The sequence below is a fragment of the Talpa occidentalis genome, unplaced genomic scaffold, assembly GCF_014898055.3.
Source record: "Talpa occidentalis isolate TD23 unplaced genomic scaffold, MPIMG_talOcc4v2.1 talOcc4.4, whole genome shotgun sequence".
NCBI lineage: Eukaryota > Metazoa > Chordata > Mammalia > Eulipotyphla > Talpidae > Talpa > Talpa occidentalis.
The window spans coordinates 126,786,954-126,809,471 of NW_023604295.1; the positions used below are offsets into that span (position 1 = coordinate 126,786,954).

The following is a 22,518-nucleotide window of genomic DNA, read 5'->3' on the forward strand; positions in this document are numbered from 1 at the left end:
ACTACATTTATTCTGGTGTTGCTGTGAGGTATCAGGTGGGTCCATAATCAGATAAATGGGGGAGAGGGAGAGGGAACAAACAATTTCAGAAGCATACGTATTTTTTTCCGTTTCATCCATCAAAAAAGGAGGGTTTTGGTCTAACTACTTTTAGGATCCCTTCCAGGATTTTTAGCAACCGCTTTAGAACCAACTATATGCTAAGTTTAGACGCGCCACCACAAAAGAAAATACTGTAGTGAAGAATGAGCAGGGAAAACAGCCGAAGGAAGGAGGCCCCAGAACCTCAGCAGGGGGCGGGGCCCGCGGTTACTCTCCTAATCACTAAAAAAAGTCACAAAACAGTTCAAAGGCTCAGAGCAAAGTGTTTGGGTTTCTAACTCTGGCGGGTTCTAGATTCTCAACCAAAAGTGCTTTTGCCTTACTCCACACTCCCTCTCCGCGCCAGCAGAGCTTCCACACCCCTCGGGCGGTGCATTCTCGCGCCCCCCTCGCCCCCACCCCCTCCCCACCACCCCCAAAGTCCTTAGCGTAAAGTCAGCACCTTCCCTGCCCAAGCACAGTCCCACGGGTCTGGAGAGCTCGCCCCGCAGCCGCCCTCCGCCTGTTTATCGCGACCTACAAGTCCAAGCGAGAATTTTCCAAGTCGGGGACACGACCGTGGCCTGGGCGCCCACACTTTCTAGCAGGGCCTCGCCCGGGGCCGGGGAGGGCGCCCCCCGCCCTAGACCCGCGGCGGGGCGCTCCCGGGCACCTCCCCTCCCCCGCGCATCTCCGCCAAAGTGCGGCGGCTCCAGCTCCCCAACCGGCCGCCCATGCCCCAGACCCGACACCCCGAGAGAGCGCAGCCGACGGCCCTGTGCCCCCCGCCTCCCCGGGTTGACCCAGAATCCAGGGCCAACCCGGGAGGCAGAGGCTCCAGGTGGGCACCTCGACTCCCACCTCGGGTGCCCCTGAGGTGCCCGGCAGCGAGGGCGCGCGGGGCCCCGGGGCGCACCCGAGACCCCCCCAGATTCCCCAAAGCCCGCGGGAGGGCGCGGCGGGCCGCGCGGGGGAGGCGGCCGGGGCTGACAAGGGGTGAAGGGGGGGACCGGGCGGAGGCGGGGCGGAGGCTCCCGCCTCCCCCTCGCCGTCCTCCTCGCGGTCCTCCTCCGCGCCCTCCTCTCGCAGACGCCGCCTCCACGGGCCGGAGCCGGGGTCCGCGGCGCTGACTCGGGGCGGCGGGATGGGGACTTAGCGCCACGGCGGCGGCAGTGGCCGCAGCGAGACCGGCCGCCGCCCCCGGGCCCGTCCCGCCGGGGGTGCCGGGCGCGGCCAGCCCGCCCCGGAGCCAGGCCCGCGGGCGGCGGCGGCGGCGGGGCTGGGCAGGTGGCTGCGGCTGGAAGATGGCGCCCTCGGGCCCGGGCAGCGTCAGGCGGCGGTGCCGGCGGGTGCTGTACTGGATCCCGGTGGTGTTCATCAGCCTCCTGCTCGGCTGGTCCTACTACGCCTACGCCATCCAGCTGTGCATAGGTGAGTGCCCGCCGGGGCGCGCGCCCGCCGGCCTCCGCCTCGCCCACCCCGCGGGGGCCCCCGCCGGCCGTCCCGGGACGCGCGGACCCGGGGCGCACGCCGCGCGCGCCCTCCCGCCCCGCCCGGAGACCCCCTCGCGCCCCCTCGCGCCCCCTCGCGCCCCCTCGCGCCCTCCTCGCGCCCCCGGACGCTGCCAGCCCGCGGCGTCTCCGCGGCCGAAAGCAGCCTCGGGCACTCCTGGCGCGCGCACTGCCCCTGCCTGCCCCCCGCAACTCTGGGCTACGGTGACACCCCCCCCCAAGTCGCCCCCCTTCAGCACACGCGCGCGCGCTCGCGGCCGAGACACCCTCTCCGCCGTGGGCTAGTCGCCGCCGCCCCAACCACACCCCCTACCTCGGCCGGAGCGCCGGGGAGCGCCGGGTCTGCGCTGCCCGAGCCCCCGCGCGGCCCGGAGGCCCGGACGGCTGCGCTGGAGGCTGGAGGGCTCCACGCCGGGCCCGGGAGCGGCGCTGCGCCAGCCCCGCGCTGGGGGTGGTGGCCGTGGTCCCCGGGGGCCGGGATCTCCTTTCCTGGTTGTCTTTAATCCACTTTTTAAAAATGTGTGACAGCGCGCAGGAGCCTTTTTGCTGCCTTTATAATTTGAGGATTGCCAGTTGGACACTTTCTAGTTAAAGGGAGGTGGGGGAGGGGTGAGCTACTAGAAAGTGTTTTCCAAGACCTGTGCAATCCGCAGGGCCATAATTTAGGTATTAAAACAATGGGGGCGAGGGTGGAGGGGCAGAGATGACCATCCGAGGTTTTTCATCCAGAGTGCCAAGTGGCTTAAGTCCAGGTTTTAGCGTCCTGAACTGGTGGGTAGGATACTTCCAATGCTGAAAGCTTACCCCCTCCCCCCCAAAAAAAAAGTTGATTATGCACTATTAGAGAATATAATAGTGCCCCTTGCTGTAAGCAGGCGTTTATCTTCAAAGGTATTGTGAAAGCTAATCAGTGTTATCAGAAACGATGAGCCACCTTTCTGCTAGTGATGGGTGCTTGTGTTTGGTGTTTACTGTTCCACCTAAGAAAGGGGTTAGTTTTTCCCCTGCCAGGCACTAGCCTTGGGTGGGACAAAGAGAAGGTGAAATAGTGGCCTGTTTAGTTGAATTTTCTCAACTTAAGCATTTTTCAGAGCTTCAAGATTCAGACACACAATCTGGTCTAAAACCATCTAACCTTAAATTGTTGTCCCCTGTGAGAAATATTAGGAGTCAGAATAATATACCAAAATAAGTGCTTTTCATTAAAATATACTTTTAAGAGAACTCACACTAGCTTCCCATTTCGAATGGTTTTAACATTTGCTATTGTTACTTTTTATTGAATTTAGAGATAACATTTCAGTACAAGTGAAGTGAGTCTGTTTTTAAAATAGGATTGGTTGTATTGAAATCTTTCGGACAGTGCCTGTCAACATGTGATATTCTAAATGGTATGGAGAAAAAGTTTTCAGAAAGGTGATTTGTATTAATTGTTAATAATAAATACTAAGAAAGCTTGCCTTGTTCAGATATACCTTATATGTTACATAACTATTAGAACCTTTGTTGTGTCTCATTTCTTTACCCTCTTAAAATCAGGCAATAGTTTCACTTAATGTACTGTTGCAAAAGGAGGCTATAAGACTTCTTGACTACCAAAACAAGCAGCTTATTCTCCCATATTATCACATTAAACTAAGATGCTTAGCCTGATGCGGTGTCTCACGACCATCAGAAGGAAGCATGTGAAGGCAGGAAGAGCTTTTCATCCCTTATAAGTACCTCTGTCTCTAGCTGAGGGCCTCTGTGGATAGGGTGGACAGGTGAGGGGGGAGGTAAAAATGGAAAATGGCTGTTTTATCTGGATCATGTTTTTATACTTACTTTCTTCAAGTTTAAGATAAACCTAACCTACCCATGAAATCCGCATCACTATTTTAATAATTAAAAATTTGACTAAGAGAGAGAATGCCTAAGTGACATGACCTGTTATTGATATTTTTACCTGGTGTTCGAAAGTGAAGTTTCATATCCCTTATTGCCACTGCCTACTTGGCCCGGCACAATATCCATCATGTTGAAAGCAGTCAATAAATGGTCTGGAATAAACAAATAAATGATTCAGAGGCAACGCTGCCTCAGAGGTTGTCAGAAAGTAGTTTTCATATTTTTATTGCTATAGAAACAAAGAGTCTAGAAGAGAGAACAAGTTGAAAATGAATTTGATTCTACAAATAATTGCACTTTAAGAATGGTAGGCTCTAAAAGCTTGGATAGCTTTGGTTAGGTGTGAAGTTGGAATTAATTATACAGTTCCTTTATGGGTACTGGGGAAAAATGGCGACTAGTGTGACAGACACACAAGGACAGCATTCTCTCCTTTTCACAAGCAAAGCAAATGGGAATGCCAAACTTCCTTCCCCACTTCTCCACTCCCCTGTACCCCCACCCTGCATTAACCTCAGACTAACCTTTGTGGATTATTTTTCTCTTGGAAGTTACTGCTTAAAATCAGATTTACCAAATTTCACCTTTAGATCAGTGGCCAGGACTGGGAGTGGAAGGTGGAGGGTGAAGGTCGGGGGCTGGGACCTGGAGCAGGTAACAAGTAGAATAGAACAAACAGGGTGATTTACCCTGGTCGTCCTCCTACATCTGCTGTCGGCTGGGTATGACCCTGAATATAAATTACTCTGTGCCCTTTGCTGAATGAACTGCAATTTAGGAGTAGTGCTTATCCTGGTATCCTTGGAAACTGGCGATAATGATTCTCATTACAGTTAGTTTCTATATTTAACAACATGGATGTGTGTGGCTCTCTAGGCACTTTTTCTCTTAGCATAATGTTTGCTTAGTGTTTGTATCTTACAAAAATAAACTCATCTTTTTGGAATATGTGCATCTATAAAATATATGGGCTGTACAGCTATTGTATGAGAGTCAAGATTCCTTTCTATACCACGAAAGAAAAGATAAAATAGGAATGCTAGTCCTTGTGATCATTCAGAACATGTTTATCTAGTTTGTTGATTAAGTAGGCTCTTCTTCATATTTCTTCCCCTCTTTCCTTCTCTCTTTTCCTAGCTTCTTTTGTCTCTCATTTTCCATAAAGTAAGACAAATGCAAAGGGTAAAATTGGTAAGGTCGTGCTTGCTGGTACAGAGTTGCAGTAAGGGTAGTCTTGCTGGCTCTGGGCATGCTTGAATCAGTGAATACACTAGACACATTCATGTTTTACAGTCCTTTACAAGAGTTATTGTGGTGTCTGTTGCTTGTTGAAGAGAATAACAGATTTTTCCTTTTCAGTGCTAATAATTAAAAATTTAAAACTTTTCCTACCTTTTGTTAAAACTTCAAATGGGCAAAGTTTCAAGAATGATAGTACAAGAAATACCCTTGTTCAACCATTTTGGCTTTCATCTTTCTAACATGTTTTACTTCCCTTCTCTCACCTTAGGCTGGGCTAGGATACATTTGCTATTAATTTGTATATTCATACACTTCTGAATTTGCTAATTACTTAAGTCATTTTAAGCAATATGAAGATTGAAAAGTTTGGAGATGACCTAGGCCAACCCCTTCGACCATTTGAAGCTACATGTTCCTGAGTTAGTATAAGTGCTACATCCTTTCTCCAGATTACCCAGTGAAATTGCTGGCTACGACTTCAGCAGTTGTGCAAATGTTAAAATGTCTTCCTTTTCCTCCGAACCCAACACCAAATCTCTTTAAACTAATAAAGATGTATTTAGCAAGTCTCTTAAACTTTCTTGTTTAATTAGAGTTAACATAACTCTGAACAGAGTGAACCCGCAGTCTCCACGTAATGATTTCATAGCTTTAGAAGAATCTCTAGTTTGGGCCAGATAGTAAACTAAGTACCTTTGGCTTTGCAGGCTCTATGGTATCTGCTTAAATCTGCTATTGTAGCACAAAACAGCCTTAGACAGTACTGTAACAAATGGGCATGACTGTGTTTCATTAAAGCTTTATTTAGAAAAAGTTGGAGGGCCTGAACTTGACCTTTCAGCAGTAGTTTGCTTATCCTTGGAATATGTTAGATGTTAGCCAATTAGAGTATTGGGGCTTGACAGTTTATATTAATACATATTTCAAAAATGACTGTATCCTCTTATATTCCACAGTGATTATATTGATGATGTTCAATAATTAAGTGAATTAATCTACATTCTTAGATATCAGTTTGGGAGATATATAGTCATATTTTCCTTCTTTTAAACAAACATTCTTAGCAATAAGATATATGAAACCTGTACTTGAACACTGTAAAACTCTGACCTCCCATTAATTTAAGCCCATTGCAAGCTCAAGTATGGAGACTGAATGGGATTCTAATTTGCCTTCCGTCATGAAATGAGTTTGAGTCACACAGTGAAAGAAATGTGTACTTGCTTTTTGGTAAACTATCATTTAAAAAATTAGGTAACACATTAAAGCTTTTTTAGAAAAAAAAACAACACAGGTGACCTTGGGAATACAAGTGTTACTATCTAGAATTATTGAACTAGTGTTAAATGAGATAGAAGGCTCATCTATAGAAAACTGATGACTGTAAAACTTGCAGTGTCTAACTCAGAAATTATTTCTTGTTTTGTGACTTCTTGATATCATAATTTGAAGATTTGAAATGTGAATAGAGGGATTAAAATCATGTCTTCAAATCTAAAAATTCAAATATTCAAAATAAAATATGATATACTCCAAATTCTTTATGCTGCCCTTTGCCTTTAGTGTAAATGGTCCCTGGTAAAGTAAGAGATAATAAGACTCTGCCTTGTGCTTTTTTGCTTCCATTTAGTGTTTCAGAGAATTATTTTTCTCTTGATGTATTGAAAAATGCAGCGTTACTGTTTGCTAATATGTCCTATTAGAGATACCATTAACAAAGCAATTATCAGAATGCTTAGCATGTACAGGTGCTCTGTAATTGTTGAATGAATTGGTTTCATTGTGATTTTTATTAAGTCTATCCCATCCATTTTTAATTTGAAGATATGCAATTATATAATGTAAATAAGTGAGAGAATAGAATCCAGCAGTCAAAGCTCAATTTAACTACAGTTTTAGAAAGTTTGCTCTCAAGTGCTTACTGAGAATGTCATCTTTGCCATTAAATACTTGATCAAGTTTTTCCAGTAATTAAATGGAAGCTGAAGGAATAGTTTTTTAAATCAAGATAATTAATTGTCTCTATAGAAGGTGTTTCCATAAGATTAGAAGAAGGTCAGCTTTGGAAGGGATTGAGTAGCATTCATAAGCATTTATTGAACCTTTGTTACATGCCAGGCACTTTTGCCCACAGAAATGATTTAGAGCAGAGCCTAATAGAAATCTTTTCCTAATAGCTAAGAAAAAACTTGCTGCTTGGGGGAAAAAAAACTCCCTGAGCTTCTTAGTGTCTTGTCAAGCTGGCTTGGGCATGAGGAAAGGAATACTTTTCAGAATGCTACACCCACAGCAGAAAGAAAAGCAAGAAATAGAAAAGGAAACACCCATTCTGAGTAGCCTGTGAATTGCTTGGCGGGCCAAGATAAAAGAATAATCAAAGGAGCAGGTAAAAAAGAACTGATAGAGCGCCCTTACGGAGTAATAATTTCCTCATCATAATATGAATCTTACCACATATAAACTTACTAGGATAAAATTATGACTAGCAGTTTCTGCCCTTGTTGCAAAACAGGTGGCATTTCAGCTCCCTCACTTCTTCCTTGATGTTGGCAGCTCAGGGTGTGTGACTTGGAGGGTGAAACTGAGGGAGTGGGGGCAGAGAACCTCATGAATACAGCCTATCGAATCCCTGGAAGCTGGAGGACCTAGCTTAGAAAACAGGCAGAAACCAAGCAAAGATGAAGCAGAGCTGATATTATTCAGGAGGAATGGCTGTTTGAAGGAGCTAATGCCTGGTGACTGGTTATCAAAGGCCTGAAGCCATCCCTGCTCCCCCAGACTTTATGAAGATGGTTCCAGTGTCAAAGGCTCATTCGGAACATCCAGCTGGCTGAGAGGAGGTGGTTGCACCCACATCCCAGGGTTTAGCAAGAGCAGGTGTTTTGTTATTTTGGCTTTATTGGCAGAAAGAAGTGCCAGAAAGATAGACTAAAGAAAGAAAGAAAAAAAAAAAAAAAAAGCAAAGCCAAATGTTCCAGAGATGAGGATGGATGACAAGTTCTCAATGAGAAGATACTCATTGATTGTTTTCTCTTGTTTGTTTTTATTTTTTGTCTTGATGAAATAGTTGTGGTTTTTCTTCTCAGAAAAATGGAACCATGACTTACATTTTGTAATTTATACTGCTGATTTCATGTATCTGAAAAGCTGTATCAAATTTCTCAACCTTTTTTCCCTGAAGGAAGTGGTGAGTTCAAGGGTCCCTTGAGATTCCAACACTGCTTATAATGACTAGAAATATTTTCATTTCTAACCTGAAAAATGATAGATTAAAATGTAGCATAGATCCTTAATGCTCTCTGTTGGGAATATAGTTTTCCAAAGATCATTTACAAAGACAGTCATAATATTATGTGGAATACTATGATTTTATTGCCATTGAGGTAGAGAATTAATAATGAAAGTATGACAAAATTGAATTAATTTTCTTAATAGTTCATTAGTTCATTCAAAACTGTTGAAGCAGTTTTCTAATTTCTTCAAGGGTAATTTTATTATAATGTGTAAAAGTGAATTTGCAGGGCAGAGGGTGGAGGTGAAGGTATCCAGGCGGAACTGTATGCCCTGATTTCTTAAAAAACATAAGGTAGAAATGTTAGCAGTAAAGTAACAAGCTATGATAGCTTGAAATTTTCCTCTCAAAATTATAGTATCACAGGGTGAAACATTTATGTTGCATTTTTCCTTATTTGACTTTTCATCTGACTGTAACTTTTCAATTATAAGTATCTGTGTCTGAAATGTTACAAAATCCTTGCTTATTTGGGAGGTGTTTACATTTTTAATACAAATGAAAAAAATATTTGTATGGATGACTGAGTTTTATTTCCTGGCCCGTATTTCTCCATGGTATCCTGAAATTTATCCTCATGTGAAATGTGAGTTAAGCATTCCTGCTATCATTTAATTAATTGCCAACCTGGAGAAGCAGAATAGTCCAAAGGCATGCACTAACAAGAGAAGCTACTAACAGTTTTTCACAAAACATTTTTTTCTATATCCTTTCAAGTCAAATATCCAAAGAATACACTATTTTCAGGATAGCTTACTTATCTTCATGATCATTTTATAGTAGCTATAATTTCATGTAAAAAGCATGTCATGCATTTCCATGAATTTTATAGATTTATTTGGTTACAATTCAGAGTAAAATTTGGGAAACCAAATTTGGGTATGTTTAGAATAAACTAACTTACAATTCACCCTAGATTGTGTCCCTGATCTTTGTGGGGACCCAAAGATCATTTCAAAGGGGTATGTGGCTGAGTTCGAAGAATGGCTTTTTACCAAATTTGTAGGACTGTGAGAGATGGTGTGATTTAAAATCCAATATCGGGCCTCGCCGGTGGCGCAGCGGTTGAGCTCTGGGTTGCGAAGCTGCCCGTGGCCTCTACGGCGCTGGTTCGATCCCCGGCTGCTCCCCGGCCAACGGAGGAGGGTCCCACATGGCGCGCAGACCTCTCCTGCCGCCCGCTGCTCCCCTCAGCAGTGTACTTCGGTCCTTCTGCCTGCTCTGCTCCCCGCTCTGGCTCTGGTGAATTCTCTCACCCTCCCGTGCTTCTGACTGTACCCAGTGCATGTATAAACAAACAAACAAACAAACAAATAAATAAATAAAATAAAATAAAATCCAATATCTATGATACTCATATTACTCACATTGGGAGTACTTAGTGGGAAAAACAGCTTGCTCCAGAACAGCTGATGTTGAGTGATGAGCCTCAGACTGAAAGCATAATAAGCCTGCTCCAAATTGCAGGAGCTAATTTGTGATCAAATTTATTACTATATAAGCAACTCCATATGACATGTTTTAGGAAGAAAGAAAGACCCAGTACTTAATTATGACTAGTGATTATCCAGGGCATTGCCAGGGAGGTCAGTTAATGTGACAGGATAGAGGGTAGGGACCAGTTTGACTTAATCAAGACTTTAATTATAGCATATTTTAATGCTATATTAAATGCATTTTATAAATGGATTTAACAACTTAACAATAGAGCATTGGCATAATCAAGGATGTGCATGTAAACTGAGCAGAGATGAGAACTAAAGATGACCAACACTGAGAGTTCATGAGAAGAGCTTGCAAAGAACCAGCAAAGAAAACTGAGAAGCAACTGGTTGTATGGAAGAAAAGAGCATGTCCTGGAGCCTGGGGTTGTGGGGGTGGAGAGGTGGGGGCTGAAGTATAGAGGATGAAGGAGTCAACTCTGATAGAAGTACTCTGGGGAAAGAAAGGAGTCAATATGACGGATCTCTCATCTTCCTAAGAGAAAATATTACTCCTTTGGTGCTGACCAGAAAATTCCATACTGATCCATTAAGACTACATTCCTGGGGGAGTTTATATCTGCAATTAGAGTAAGTGTTAAAGTCTTGATGGTTACCACAGGTGACTTCATTTTTGGACTGTGGTTGGTTTTTTTTTTATAAACTATTTTTTAAAAAGATTTATTTATTTATGCAAGTGCTGGGGTATAGGCCAGAGATGCGGGAGGGTGAGAGGATTCACCAGAGACAGAGTGGGGAGCAGAACAGGTGGATCCACTGAAATACAATGCTGAGGGGAGCAGCAGGTGAGACAGGAGAGGTCTGCCGCACCATGTGGGTAGTTCTGTGGCCAGCTGGGAATCGAACCTCTGCTGCAGAGGCTGAGGACAGCTCTACAGCTTTGTGCTCAACCCGCTGCGCCATCGCCACCAGGGAGGCCCTGTGGTTTCTTTTTAACAATCAGCTTAACAAAACAAACACATGTGTAAATTGTTGGGCTATCTGAATTAATTCAATCCAAAGTAAAAAGTGTTTATTAAGCATGCTTAACCTTTTATTTTCAGAGATAATCTATAGACAATTCCATGACAGCATTAACTATGTCCGGTTACCACTGCAGCCATGGTGGCCCTGATACAGAGGACGGTGCATAGTAGCATTCCATACATGGTTTTATTAAATGAATGTGTGAGTGAATGCCAACTGAACTTGTTTAATTGAGTCTTTTGGGAGCACAGTAGACATTTCAAGCATCAAAAAACAAATCTTTTAGGACGGAATTATACTTCCTTTTTATTATTTGATTTCTCAGATGTTCATAAGTTTGTAATGTTTTTATGGTTTCAAATGATCATGGGCTGAATGGTAGCTCCTCAAAATTTATATGCTGAGCCCTAACTCAAATATAAAAATAGAATGCCTTCTTTTTTTCCTCTATAGATGATGAAATGTATTCATCTGTAGTAAGGATTTAGATGATAAAATTAATTGTAGAACACATTTGAAAATTTAAAAATAGTTAAGAATGATTTTAGAATGAATATTTGCCCTGATGTAAAATAATCACTAAAAAAAATAAGTGCACTTGTGGGATGTACTCCCACTTAACCAGCATTGCATTGTAATAATTTTCTGAGAACTAAAATCTCCCTTTATAGTGTCGAAATTTGTACCCATTTTAGATTTAAAAAAGAACAAATTTCCAAGAGTTCCAACTCTCTCTTTCCTCTTCCCAGACTTCTTAAATAGAGTATACTGAACATAATTTAACTTAGATTTAAAGTTGATCAGTCTGAGACAGGTACATGTATGATGCTAATATTCAAAGCTCCCTGGATTTTAAATTCAGTGTTTCTTTCATATATTTCCTATTGACTGAGAAAGGTCAAGGAGGAGTGGAATTTGTGATTTTGCCAAGGCATTCTTCTAAGTCTAAGGCACTGAGAATCTGGGAAGACTCATGAATGAACTACTTCAGCAGAAATGCCTAACTAGACATTTACATCTTAGTAAAACTTTGTTTTTCTCTATGGGATACTCTCTTGAAAAGTTTAAGCAACAAAACCCCCGTTCATTGTGGAAATAAGGAGAGGCGAGAAAAAAAAACCTTAGCAAAAGTTAGAAACTAACTTAATTTGTGGTTTGAGAAGGGACTCTGTGATTTAACACACACAAAGATTTAAAGATTTTGTGATAAACTATACATAACATAAAAATTTACTATTTTAAACCACATTTAAGTGTACAATTCAGTGGCAATAAGCACATTCATAACGTATGGCAATCACCAACATCCCCCTGCAGCACTTTTTTTTTTTACAATTTCTTTTTTTTTAAATATTTTTTAATTTTATTTTTATATTCCCCATACAATTGCAAACCCCTTATTTTGACCCCATCCCTTCTTTCCCCACCCACCCCATTGTGTGTCTCAGGTTCATAGTTGTTTGTTGATTTTGATTTTTTCTTTCTTATAGTTATTCTTTTTCCTGGTCCCTTATTTAGGTTTTCCAGATTCCTGCTATGAGTGAGACCATCCGGTATTTTTCTTTTTCTTTCTGGCTTATTTCGCTGAGCATGATCCCTCCCAGCGCCATCCATGTTGCTGCAAATTGCATGTGTTTATCTTTTTTGATTGCTGAGTAATACTCCATGGTGTATATGTTCCACATCTTCTTGATCCAGTCATCTGTTTTGGGGCATTTGGGTTATTTCCAAAGCTTAGCTATTGTAAATAGTGCCCCCTGCAGCACTTTTTCATCTCCGGATTAAACAACTCCCCATTCTCCCCTTCCCCTCAGTCTCCACAACTGCTATTCTGTTTTCTTTCTATGAACTTGAGCCTTCTAGGTCCTTGTATAATTGGAATCATATGTTTGTCCTTTTGTGAGTATTACTTCACGTGCATGATGTCTTAAAGGTACATCCATGTAGTAGCATGTGTCAGAACTTTCTTCTTCCTCTAAGTATCAGTAATCTTATTGTTTGTTTGTCCCTTCATTAGTTGGTGAACATTTGTATTATTTCCACCTTTTGCTTATTGTGAAGAATGGTTCTATGAACATTGTGTACAGATACCTGAGTTCTTGACTTTAATTCTCTTGAGTATATGCCCACAAGTGGAGTTTTTGGGTTATATGGTAATTCTGTTTACTTTTTTGGAGAACTTCCATACTGTTTTCCTAGAGCAGGTGGTTTATGATTCCATTATATTTGGACATGTAAAAATGTCCAAATTTGAAGGGTTTTGGAGATAGCAGTGTCACTGCAATAGCTTTTAACTACCTGAACTTTTAAGGTTTAGCATAAATTGATGGAAGGGAATTGTGAATTGTGAATAATCCCCTATTACCCCTTGAGGCAGTTGTCATTATAGGGAGAGTGTTCCTCATGAGAATGCTGGCCATCAGGCATGCCCAGGGCAGAAAAGGTGAGAACTGCTGGCTTACCGAGCATAAAATTCAACAATAGTTTTTTTAGTTACCAGAGCACTAATGCTAACTGCTAAAAATTTTATCTTTTTAAAGAACAATATGTTGGAAAGTGTAAATGGCACATACCCCACATAAACTGGAGCTGGTAGAGAAAAGTGGGGGGTAGGGAAACAACCTGTCTTCAAGGGCATCAGTGACGCAGGGAATTAATCATGACTTCATCCTTCACCACAGCCAAGGACTGAACACAAGTCATGAATGAATAGCAAGGTATTTATATTGCTAGGGTGACTGAAAGTGGCATTAGGAACAGAAAGCAAAGATGACATTTAACTGGAGGAAACATCCAGGCAGAATACATGAGCTGCAGCTCATAATAAGCAGAGGGACTCTGTCCAAATATTGATGACTATCTTTTTAATTCCTTGCACAATCTTTTCGATCTTCCATTGTACATTAATGAATACACCTAATACATAGTAAGACTTTATTTGTGTTATATTGCATTATTATAATATGCTGTCTTACCACAGTAATAATGCAAATCTTTCATTTGCAAGCTGTCAGCTTATGATTATATCAAATTTGCTTTTGCTGCAACTGAATATGCATACTATTACTGCAATTACTGACAGGTAGAATGTGCTAGTGCTATAGATACATGCAAAGTAAGGCAAGAGTATGATTTGCTGCAAATAAGGAACAGGCATACTGTCATTCAAGCTGAGATCAAAGAAAGATGGTGTATGGTAACTTTATAAAGCAATGAGTTACAAAAAAAATAGTGCTTTCCAGTTACTCAGTACTGCAGCGCAAGCCAGCAACTAGCTTGATACTTTTGCATGTTTTAATAGATATTGCAGCCCAACCCTGTCCTGCAGTAATTATTACTGGTGCTAGTGTTGTTTGAAGCCTTATAATTCATTCCTTCAAGTGTGCCTCTGTAAATTCTATTCTGATGAGCACCATAAACACGAAGGTTGGAATTAGAGTTTTGTACCCTTCCTTTCTCTGTAGAGTTGTAAAGTACTCCATAAGTGTCAAATAATATATATGAACCCAGAAATAGTGGTTTAATTTTTAAATGTGTTATTTGTGCTGTTATTTGTATTCCCATCATGTAGTACTTGAAATGTAATTGCTAACCCTGGGAGGTTATTTTAAAAGATTGTCTGTTTCCTTGGAAAAGCAAATAAGAAGTATTAATTTTTCTACTTAATAAATCAGACAGCTAATATTTGGTAGTGAAAAAAATACTCTATTGTCCTCTGTGATAATTCTGAGGAATATATGAGATAATGAGCGATTGCTGTAATAAAATTAAAAAACATAGTACAAAAATTTGTTTCCAACTCATCTTCTATATTTTTTTTAAAATGTTGAATTAGCCAAAATATAAGTAGAATCTTTGTTACTAGTAAATATGTATACACATATATAAGAAAGATGGGTACTTAAGTGGGCAAGATAGTCCTTAAGACCCTTCTAATTTTAAAATTTTGTTTCTGACTAACAAGGGGGATGTTTTCAAGATCTAAAATCCCTACTTTATCTTCTCTCCATGGTAGTCAACCATTACATGGGAACCTGGCAATACCAGGTGTGGTGCCCACCATAGTTTTGCATGGCGTAGAGGAATCAGTCGTGGTCTCGCAAGCCCAACCCCAAAAAAGGTATCTGAAATTGGAAAGGAAGACGGGTTGGATTTGAGAAGATCTGGGAATTAGGAACTTGAGTTGAATTGCAGCTGTGTGTGGAAAAGGGAGGGCCCAAGCAACTCTATGTAATAATCAGGATAAGGGGCCTCCCTGGTGGCACAGCGTGTTGAACGCCATACTGTTAAGCTGTCTTCAGCCTCTTCAGTGTGGGTTTGATTCCCGGCAGGCCAGGGGGATTCCCACATGGTGCGGCAGACCTCTCCTGCCTTGCCCTCTGCTCTTCTCAGCAGTATCTTTGGACCATCTGCCTGTTCTGCTCCCTGCTCTGTCTCTGGTGAATTCTCTCAACCTCCTGCGCCTCTGACCTATACACAGTTTTTGTGTAAATAAACAAATCTTTAAAAAAAATAATAATCAGGATAAGTAAAACACCTATACTGGAATGTGCAAAACTTGCTGGCATTTGGAATCTCGTTATTTTAATTTCAGACAGAGGGATGATAGGGTTCCATTAAGTAAGCTTTGAAATAAGGACACTGAGCAGGGACCAACCTGAAGTCAGAATTCCTTATTTAAGTGCACTGCTTAGTACAGTCAATGATTCATAAATTGCCTTTCCTATTGTCATAGGGAAAGCAATTAATTTTTCAAGGCCATAATTGTGAAGCAGTCTTTATTCCCCTTTCAAAGCAGATAATTGAAAGACCTTTTGGTGCGATGCGCACAAACATTCAGTACGCATATTCCGGTCTTTAGTTTTATTTATTTTTTTTAAGATTTAATTTATTTATGCATACAAAAACGGGGGTGTAAGCCAGAAGTGTGGGGGGTGAGAGGATTTACCAGAGACAGAGTGGGGAGCAGAACAGGCAGATGTACAAATACACTGCTGAGGGGAGCAGCAGGTGAGACAGAAGAGGTCTGCTGCACCATGTGGGTAACTCCCTGCCTGGAGATCAAACACATGCTGCAGTGGCTGGCGATAGCTTGGTAGTGCTGAGACTTAACCCCTGCACCACCGGGAGGCCTCTGTTCTGTTCTTTAGTTTTTCCATAGAGTAGACCTAATTGGATATTTAGAGCAATAGTTTGGTCAAGTTGCCAAGAAGTATGTTGAGAGAAATATTTCTAACTTGAAGATTTTGTTAACAGGCCTCCCTGGTGGCACAAGGGGTTAAGTCTCAGCACTATGAAGCTATCAGCAGCCACTGTAGTATGAGTTTGATCCCCAGTCAGGGAGCTGACCCATATGGCACAGCAGACCTCTCCTATCTTGCCTGCTGCTCCCCTCAGCAGTGTATTTCAGTACAATTGCCTGTTCTGTTCCCCACTCTGTCTCTGGTGAATCCTCTCACACCTCCACATCTCTGGCCTGCACCCCAGCTCTTGTATGCATAAAATAAATCTTAGGGAAAAAAAAGATTTTATCACCATAAATACTACAAATTACCATTCCAGGATGAATTTATGTTCTCGTTCTCTTCATTGTCAGTTTCTGTGCTGGATAGGTGTAGCTGAGTTGTGTATCTGGGCAGCACAGACCCCAGGAATTAGATCAAGAGTTTCTTTCCTTCTGCTGCTGACGAAGGAGGCCAGGAATCCCTGTCCATCTCCTAATTTTCCCAATGTCATCATATCATTCTTGTCCTAGGAAGCTAGACCTCTGTCCCTTCCCAGTTCTTGAATTAAAAGCTCAGGAAAGTCCAAGTACTGCCCTCAAATATGACCCAGTATTTGAATTATTTGCACCCAAAGTTTATGAGATTACCTGTTTTAAGGTTACATTTAAATTGATTTAGGGAGGAAGAATGATAAAAAGAGGACTCTTAAAACCCTGCTCTCCAGAGCATCCCTAATCCGAAGTGACAGTAGTGGATTGAGTGTGAAGCAGGCCAGTATGTGGAGCAGCCAAAGGAAGGAGAGGATGGCTGACTGATAAAGCCAAACGGTACACCGTCAGGGGCACCAGATACCCCGGGCCCTGGAAGGCCATGGGGAATCCTTGAAGTGTTTTGTTTTTTTTTTTTAGATTTATTTTATTTATACAAGAACTAGGGTACAGGCCAGATGCACGGGAGGGTGAGAGGATTCACCAGAGATAGAGCGGGGAACAGAACAGGCAGACTGACTAAATACACTGCTGAGGGGAGCAGTGGGTGAGACAGGAGAGGTCTGCTGCGCCATGTGGGTTGCTCCGAGGCCAGCGGGAATCGAACCAGCACTGCAGAGACTGCGGACAGCTTCACAGCGCGGTGCTCAACCGCCTGCGCCACCAGGGAGGCCTGAATCTTTGAAGTGTTTTGGGGGTAAGGCAGACCTATATTTAGATACCAGCTCCATATGTTATGACTTGAATAACATTAGAAGTTATTTTACCTCTGTGAGATTGTCTTCCCAACTTTTAAAATTAAAACACCTACCCTACAAATTTTTCTAAGGCTTAAATAAGATAAATATTTTTAAAATTCAGCACAATAAGTGGCATATAGTAAGCATTCAACAATTGCTCCCTTCCTTTCATTTATTGTCACCTCTTCTCATCTTACTCCACCCCTCTCCTAGCCAAATGACGTCCCCTCACCCTTGTCCAGCTTCACCCTGCTCAAACTACAGTTTATTTGAGAGATTGATTTATTCCACCAACTTTGTAAGTTGAAGTCCTAAGATGCAGAGCTTCAGAATGTGATGTGAGTAGACTAATCCGGCAGATGACACTGGAGACTTGGGGTGGGATTAATGCTGCTCTCGCAGCCCAGTAGTGAGGAAAAGTATGTGCAAATTCACTATGATGGAAAAGAGGTGAATTTGGATGTTGCAAACTCAAAAGACTTCTCTTAAAGCAGAATAGCTACTTTTTGTAGTCCTATTAACTCTAAGTTTAAGGTGATTTATACATTAGAAAGACTTTTGATGGCTAATCTGAATGCCTACCCTCGCAGGTCCAAATGATTTGCATGATCTTTTGGACCTAATCTATTCTTAAAGACTTCCCTATATCATGAGCTATACGTCTAACTCACTGTTGTTCGTTTTTTGTTTTTGACATTACCTTGTGCCACTCTTCCGGAAATAATTCCCTAATCGTGTTCCAAAGTTTTGATCAGTTTAGTTTATTAGATATAAATTCTGGGCTGGGGCAAAATGGTTGCATCTAATGACCTGGGAAGTCCTACTTTCGGCTCCAGTTACACAACTCCTCTGTTCCTCATGTTGGGATTTGATGCGTGTCAGGCCCTATCAGAATCTGACAGGCCACAGTAGGTGTGTGGATGGTGTAGAGTTGAGAGGAAAGGCATTCTGGGAGAAGTAGGGAAAGAAAATGTACTTTTAAAATTCATTGGTTTAGTTTCTTCTCATATTTGCCCACATTGTAATTCACCTTCACTTTTCTGTTTTTGTTTGTTTGTTTTTTCACATTTCACAAATTATTCCTATCACCTCGGCATTTCACTTTCAAGAAAATTGTACTATTGCAAGCTAAAAATGCACAGTTTTCTTCTTCAAATTGCTTATAAAACTGGTAACACTAAACTTTGGAAAACTCCTACTATTCACGCTTCCTGGTCATTGATGTATTTATGCTCCATACTTAACTAACATTAATAGAGCCCTTAATAAGTGCCATGTTCCATTCTAGGGGTTTTCACTTACATTACCTACTTTCATTCTCAAGACAGCCCAAAAGAGATAAATATTGAGATAAGACCCAGAGAGGCCAAGTAACATCCAACAGATGGCAGAGTCAGTATTCAAACCTCAGTGCAGGTCATGGAAAAGAAACAAGAATAGGTATAGATTATGCTAAAAAAGAAAGAAAGAAAAACCCATCTGCAGTAGTTCTCACTTACTGTGGTTTTGCTGTCTATGGTTTCAGTTACCTGAAGTCAATGGTGGCCTGAAAATATTACATACAATAAGATATTTAGAAAAGAGTAAGAGAGACTAGCCATATCCACACATTTTTTTTTTACAGTATATTGTTATAATTATTCCATTTTATTACTAGTTACTGTTGTTAATATCTTACTGTCTCTAATTCATAAATTACCATGAGTATGGATAGGGAAAAAAACAGTATAGACACAATTCCTGCAGTTCATGGTTTCAGGCATCCAGTGAGTCTCTTGAAACAAATCCCGAGCATAAGGTAGGATTACAGTCTCAGACAGTGATTGCAGGGACGAGCTAGTCAGAGGGGCCTCCATGAGAGACTGCCTTTTAAAACTTGCAACCTGAAATCTGATGAAGAGTTAGCCAAGAGTGAATCCAGATGAAGAGCTTTTTAGTCCAGACAAAGACACTAAGATTTAGTGTGTTCTAGAAGCAGGTCATACTGTGTGCAGCTAAGTGAGCAAGAGGATGAGTGATGAGACCTGATTTTGGAGAGATAGGTCGGACCAGAACATTTTCCACCAGTGAGGCCCAAATAAGAAGATTGGACTTAATTGTAAATCCAGTGCAAAATCATGACAGGGTTTTTAGCGAGCTAATGTCATCACTGTACGTTTTAAAAGAGACCATGGTTTTCTTATTATAAAATGTTTTTGAGGAACTGTGGGGATCCAGTGAGGAATGTAGATTACCTGGGTGTTTGAGGTTAGGAATGTTGGTTCTGTCTTTTATTATAACAGAGAACCCAAACTGGAAGCCATGTGTTTGGGGTCCAAGTTTTGTGCGATGAAGCCTTAGCCTCACTCTTGGCTTCTATTCTGAAGCTATTTATCTGTCCTGACAAAGCAGCTCCTACAAATTTACTGATAAATTTATTTGTGCAGTGATTTTTGCCTTAGGTCATGTAGTTTGTTTTGTTTTGAGAACATAGTTTTCTGTTTTATTTTGGAACAGGACCATTTGAAGAAGAAAAAGATAGCGTGCAATTTATAAAGGAGTCTTTTAAGAGAATACAAAAAAACAAAGAGAATCAGGTTTAGGAGGACTGTTAGCTGAATAATTGAATTATACATCACAATGTACAGTCTCATGAACTCAATTTACATGTCATTCAGCTGTTACTGGGTGAAGGGTCTATACAGGTAAGAACCTCTCTCACTGGTTCTGGGTCTAACCACCCACTGCCACAAAATCAAGCACAGGCATTTGATGTAGCAAAAAAAGAACAAGGAAACCATTTAGTCTAACCAACAGGGTAAAAGGAGAGGGAGAAGGTCCAGTTACTAATAACTGTGCAAGGTGGAGGTGTAGCTGCAGAAGCTGGCAGAATACAGCAGGCTGCTGCTGCTGATGGGGTGAGGAGGTGTGTGAAGGCCTGAGGGTCACAAAGGAAAAAGAAAACAATTGACAAAGTCTAAAATTTTACATAGATCTGTTGTAAAGGAAATAAATTCAAAACACTTTATTAGAAAAGATTGTCATTGGAATTCGACTGAAAATATTAATGCAAATCCTGCTCCACAGGGCTCGCACTTTGTAATTTCATGAACAAGTTTAGCATCAGAGTTTTTCAAAGAGTGTAATTAATTATGTCGGAGAAACTTGAGTTTGAATTAGCGGTGAGGAGGGTACTGATGACCTTGACTAGAGTGGTAGCAATGGAATATTAAGGATGAAGGATCAGTTAGAATTAGTGGAGGAAATAACAGGAATTAGGGGCATGATTGTTAAAGTAAGTTTTACTGGAGCCTCCCTGCTGGCCTAGGAGTTAAGTCTCAATACTATCACTCCTAAGGCCTGTGTTTGATCCCCGCTGGGAGCTAACCCACACGGCACAGCAGACTTCTGTCTCGCCTGTTGCTCCCCTTAGCACTGTATTTCAGTAGATCCGCCTGTTCTGCTCTCCACTCTTGTCTCTGGTAAATCTTCTCACCCCCTCATGCCTCTGGTCTACACTCCAATTCTTCTATGCAAAAAAAAAAATTTTTAAATAAGTTTTTATGTGAAAGATTCAGAAAAACAGGGATGGCAGCTAAAGACGTGGTCAAAGACAAGATTTTATTAAGACAGGTGCTGTTAAAGTGTATTTGTCCTATTGCTACAATTTTTGTCTTAAACTTCTGAACTGAGCTGCTTCTATTACTTAACTGCAAATGTTTTTAATAACTGTGTCCTTGTTTGTTCAGTTTGTTTTAACTTCTAACTAAAATGATTACATAAACGCTTAAGCATTTTTAGCACCGGGATGGAGTCTCACTTACCATTTTATTCTCAGTAGTGTACATGTGGTATATTCAGTGAATGTTTTTAAAAATGAGATAAAGATAAACAGGAAAAATATAGTTTGGCTATAAATCATCCTTAAGATTCATTCATTAGAACAAAGTCTTTATTTTTGGTATTCCTCATTATCATATTGCATTTATGGGGCTAAGATGTATCTGTGTCAGACTGAATCCAGAAATAGCCTAGTAGTTTTATATAGAAAAGTCACTGTGTTATATACCATAAAAGTATATTATGCCTCCAAAAAAAAAGTTTGAATTTGAAGGAAGAAAAAGGAAGATCAGATTAAGAAGAGAAATTAAAAGATCACAGCGGTACGCTTATGATGAAAATACCCAAAAACCAAATTGTTCTAGAAACAATTATGTAACTGTTCTTTGCTAATTTAAGGGGGGAAAATACAGTTTTTTGTCTACTATGAGGGTGTATTTAGATTTTGGATGTATTTGTGACTAAAAGTTAAACTAGATTTAAGTCACCAACAGTTTACTGGGCTGCTACTTATCAATGGTTGTAATTTTTTTTATAGCAAACTCTTAGTATATAATCACTAAAGCCAAATTAAAAAAAAAAATCAGTTGGTAAACTGTAGGAATAGAATGATCTTTGAGATAATCCCCTGTTCGTTATAAAGATTGAATTTGAATCAATCTAGACCAAATCAACTCGTATTTTTTTTAAAGATTTATTTTATTTATTTATGCATATAGGAACTGGGGTGTAGGCCAGAGGTGTGGGAGGTGAGAAGATTCACCAGAGACAGAGTGGGGAACAGAACAGGCCAATCCACTGAAATACACTGCTGAGGGGAGCAGTGGGCGAGACAGGAGAGGTCTGCCACACCATGTGGCCCAGCTCCCTCGCCAGCCGTGGATCAAACTCTTGCTGTAGTGACTGGCAACAGCTTGATAGCGCTGTGTCTTTAACCTCTGTTCTACCAGGGAGGCCCCAACTCTTTTATTTTTAGAGCTCTTGAGAAAATAGGATTTGATAACAAACTCTGGGAAATCATAATTAGTGTAAAATAAACTTAATTTGGATGGGCTTAGGATTTTTAGAGTATGACCAAAGATTTTATTGTTTTCCCTTTAGAGATACATTAAGATGTACTTCAGTTAATTTGCTAGATATAATTCTAATTTATTAATTTTAGTAAGTAATAAATGTGGCTTGAGAACTGTTGCAAAAGATCAGCACATATCTTCTTTGTGAATCTATTCAGGAATAAAACTAAATTATAGATTAAGGGTGTCATATCCACTTGGCTAGGCTAGGGCAGTCAGTTCAATTAAATATTAGCCTACATATTGTTGAGGAATTTTATTTACTTTTTATTTGAGGTAAAATTGGTTTAAATTGTTTGTATTTTGGAAGTCTAGGTATTTTTTAGATGTGATTAAAATTTAATTCAATGGACTTGGAGTAAAATAGGATACTTTCTTGATAAGGTGAGCAGAACTCATCCAGTCAGTTGAAGGTCTTGAGTGAAGAGACTCCCTGAAGAAGGAATTCTGCCTTGAAACTGCCCTTAGATCTGAGACTGCAGCATTACCTAGTCCTTGGCTCTTCAACTTGGCCAGCCTGCTATGCAGCTTTTGGACTGGCCAGCCCCCACAACCATATGAACCAATTCCTTAAAATAAGCCTCCCTTTCTTTCTTCCTCCCCACCAAACTCCTGTGTTTGGATCTGGGGGCTATAGTTGACTCACCCCTGAATTGAATGATTGCTTGATAATTCATGCAAAAGGGATTGGG

At 41.1% G+C, this 22,518-nt stretch overlaps 1 protein-coding gene across 2 annotated transcripts in view; it reads left to right on the forward strand.

The window, feature by feature from the left end:
- Window positions 1-1,015: 1,015 nt before the first annotated feature.
- Window positions 1,016-22,518, forward strand: part of ZDHHC2 (zinc finger DHHC-type palmitoyltransferase 2) — a 49,493-nt gene continuing 27,990 nt past the window's right edge. Inside the window, exon 1 of one of the 2 annotated variants that reach the window (XM_037526299.1) lies at window positions 1,016-1,512. In XM_037526299.1, coding sequence (XP_037382196.1) covers window positions 1,386-1,512 — 127 coding nt within the window. In that variant the 5' untranslated portion in view covers window positions 1,016-1,385. The remainder of the gene's footprint in view (window positions 1,513-22,518) is intronic. The other variant, XM_037526298.2, reaches the window with a different exon arrangement.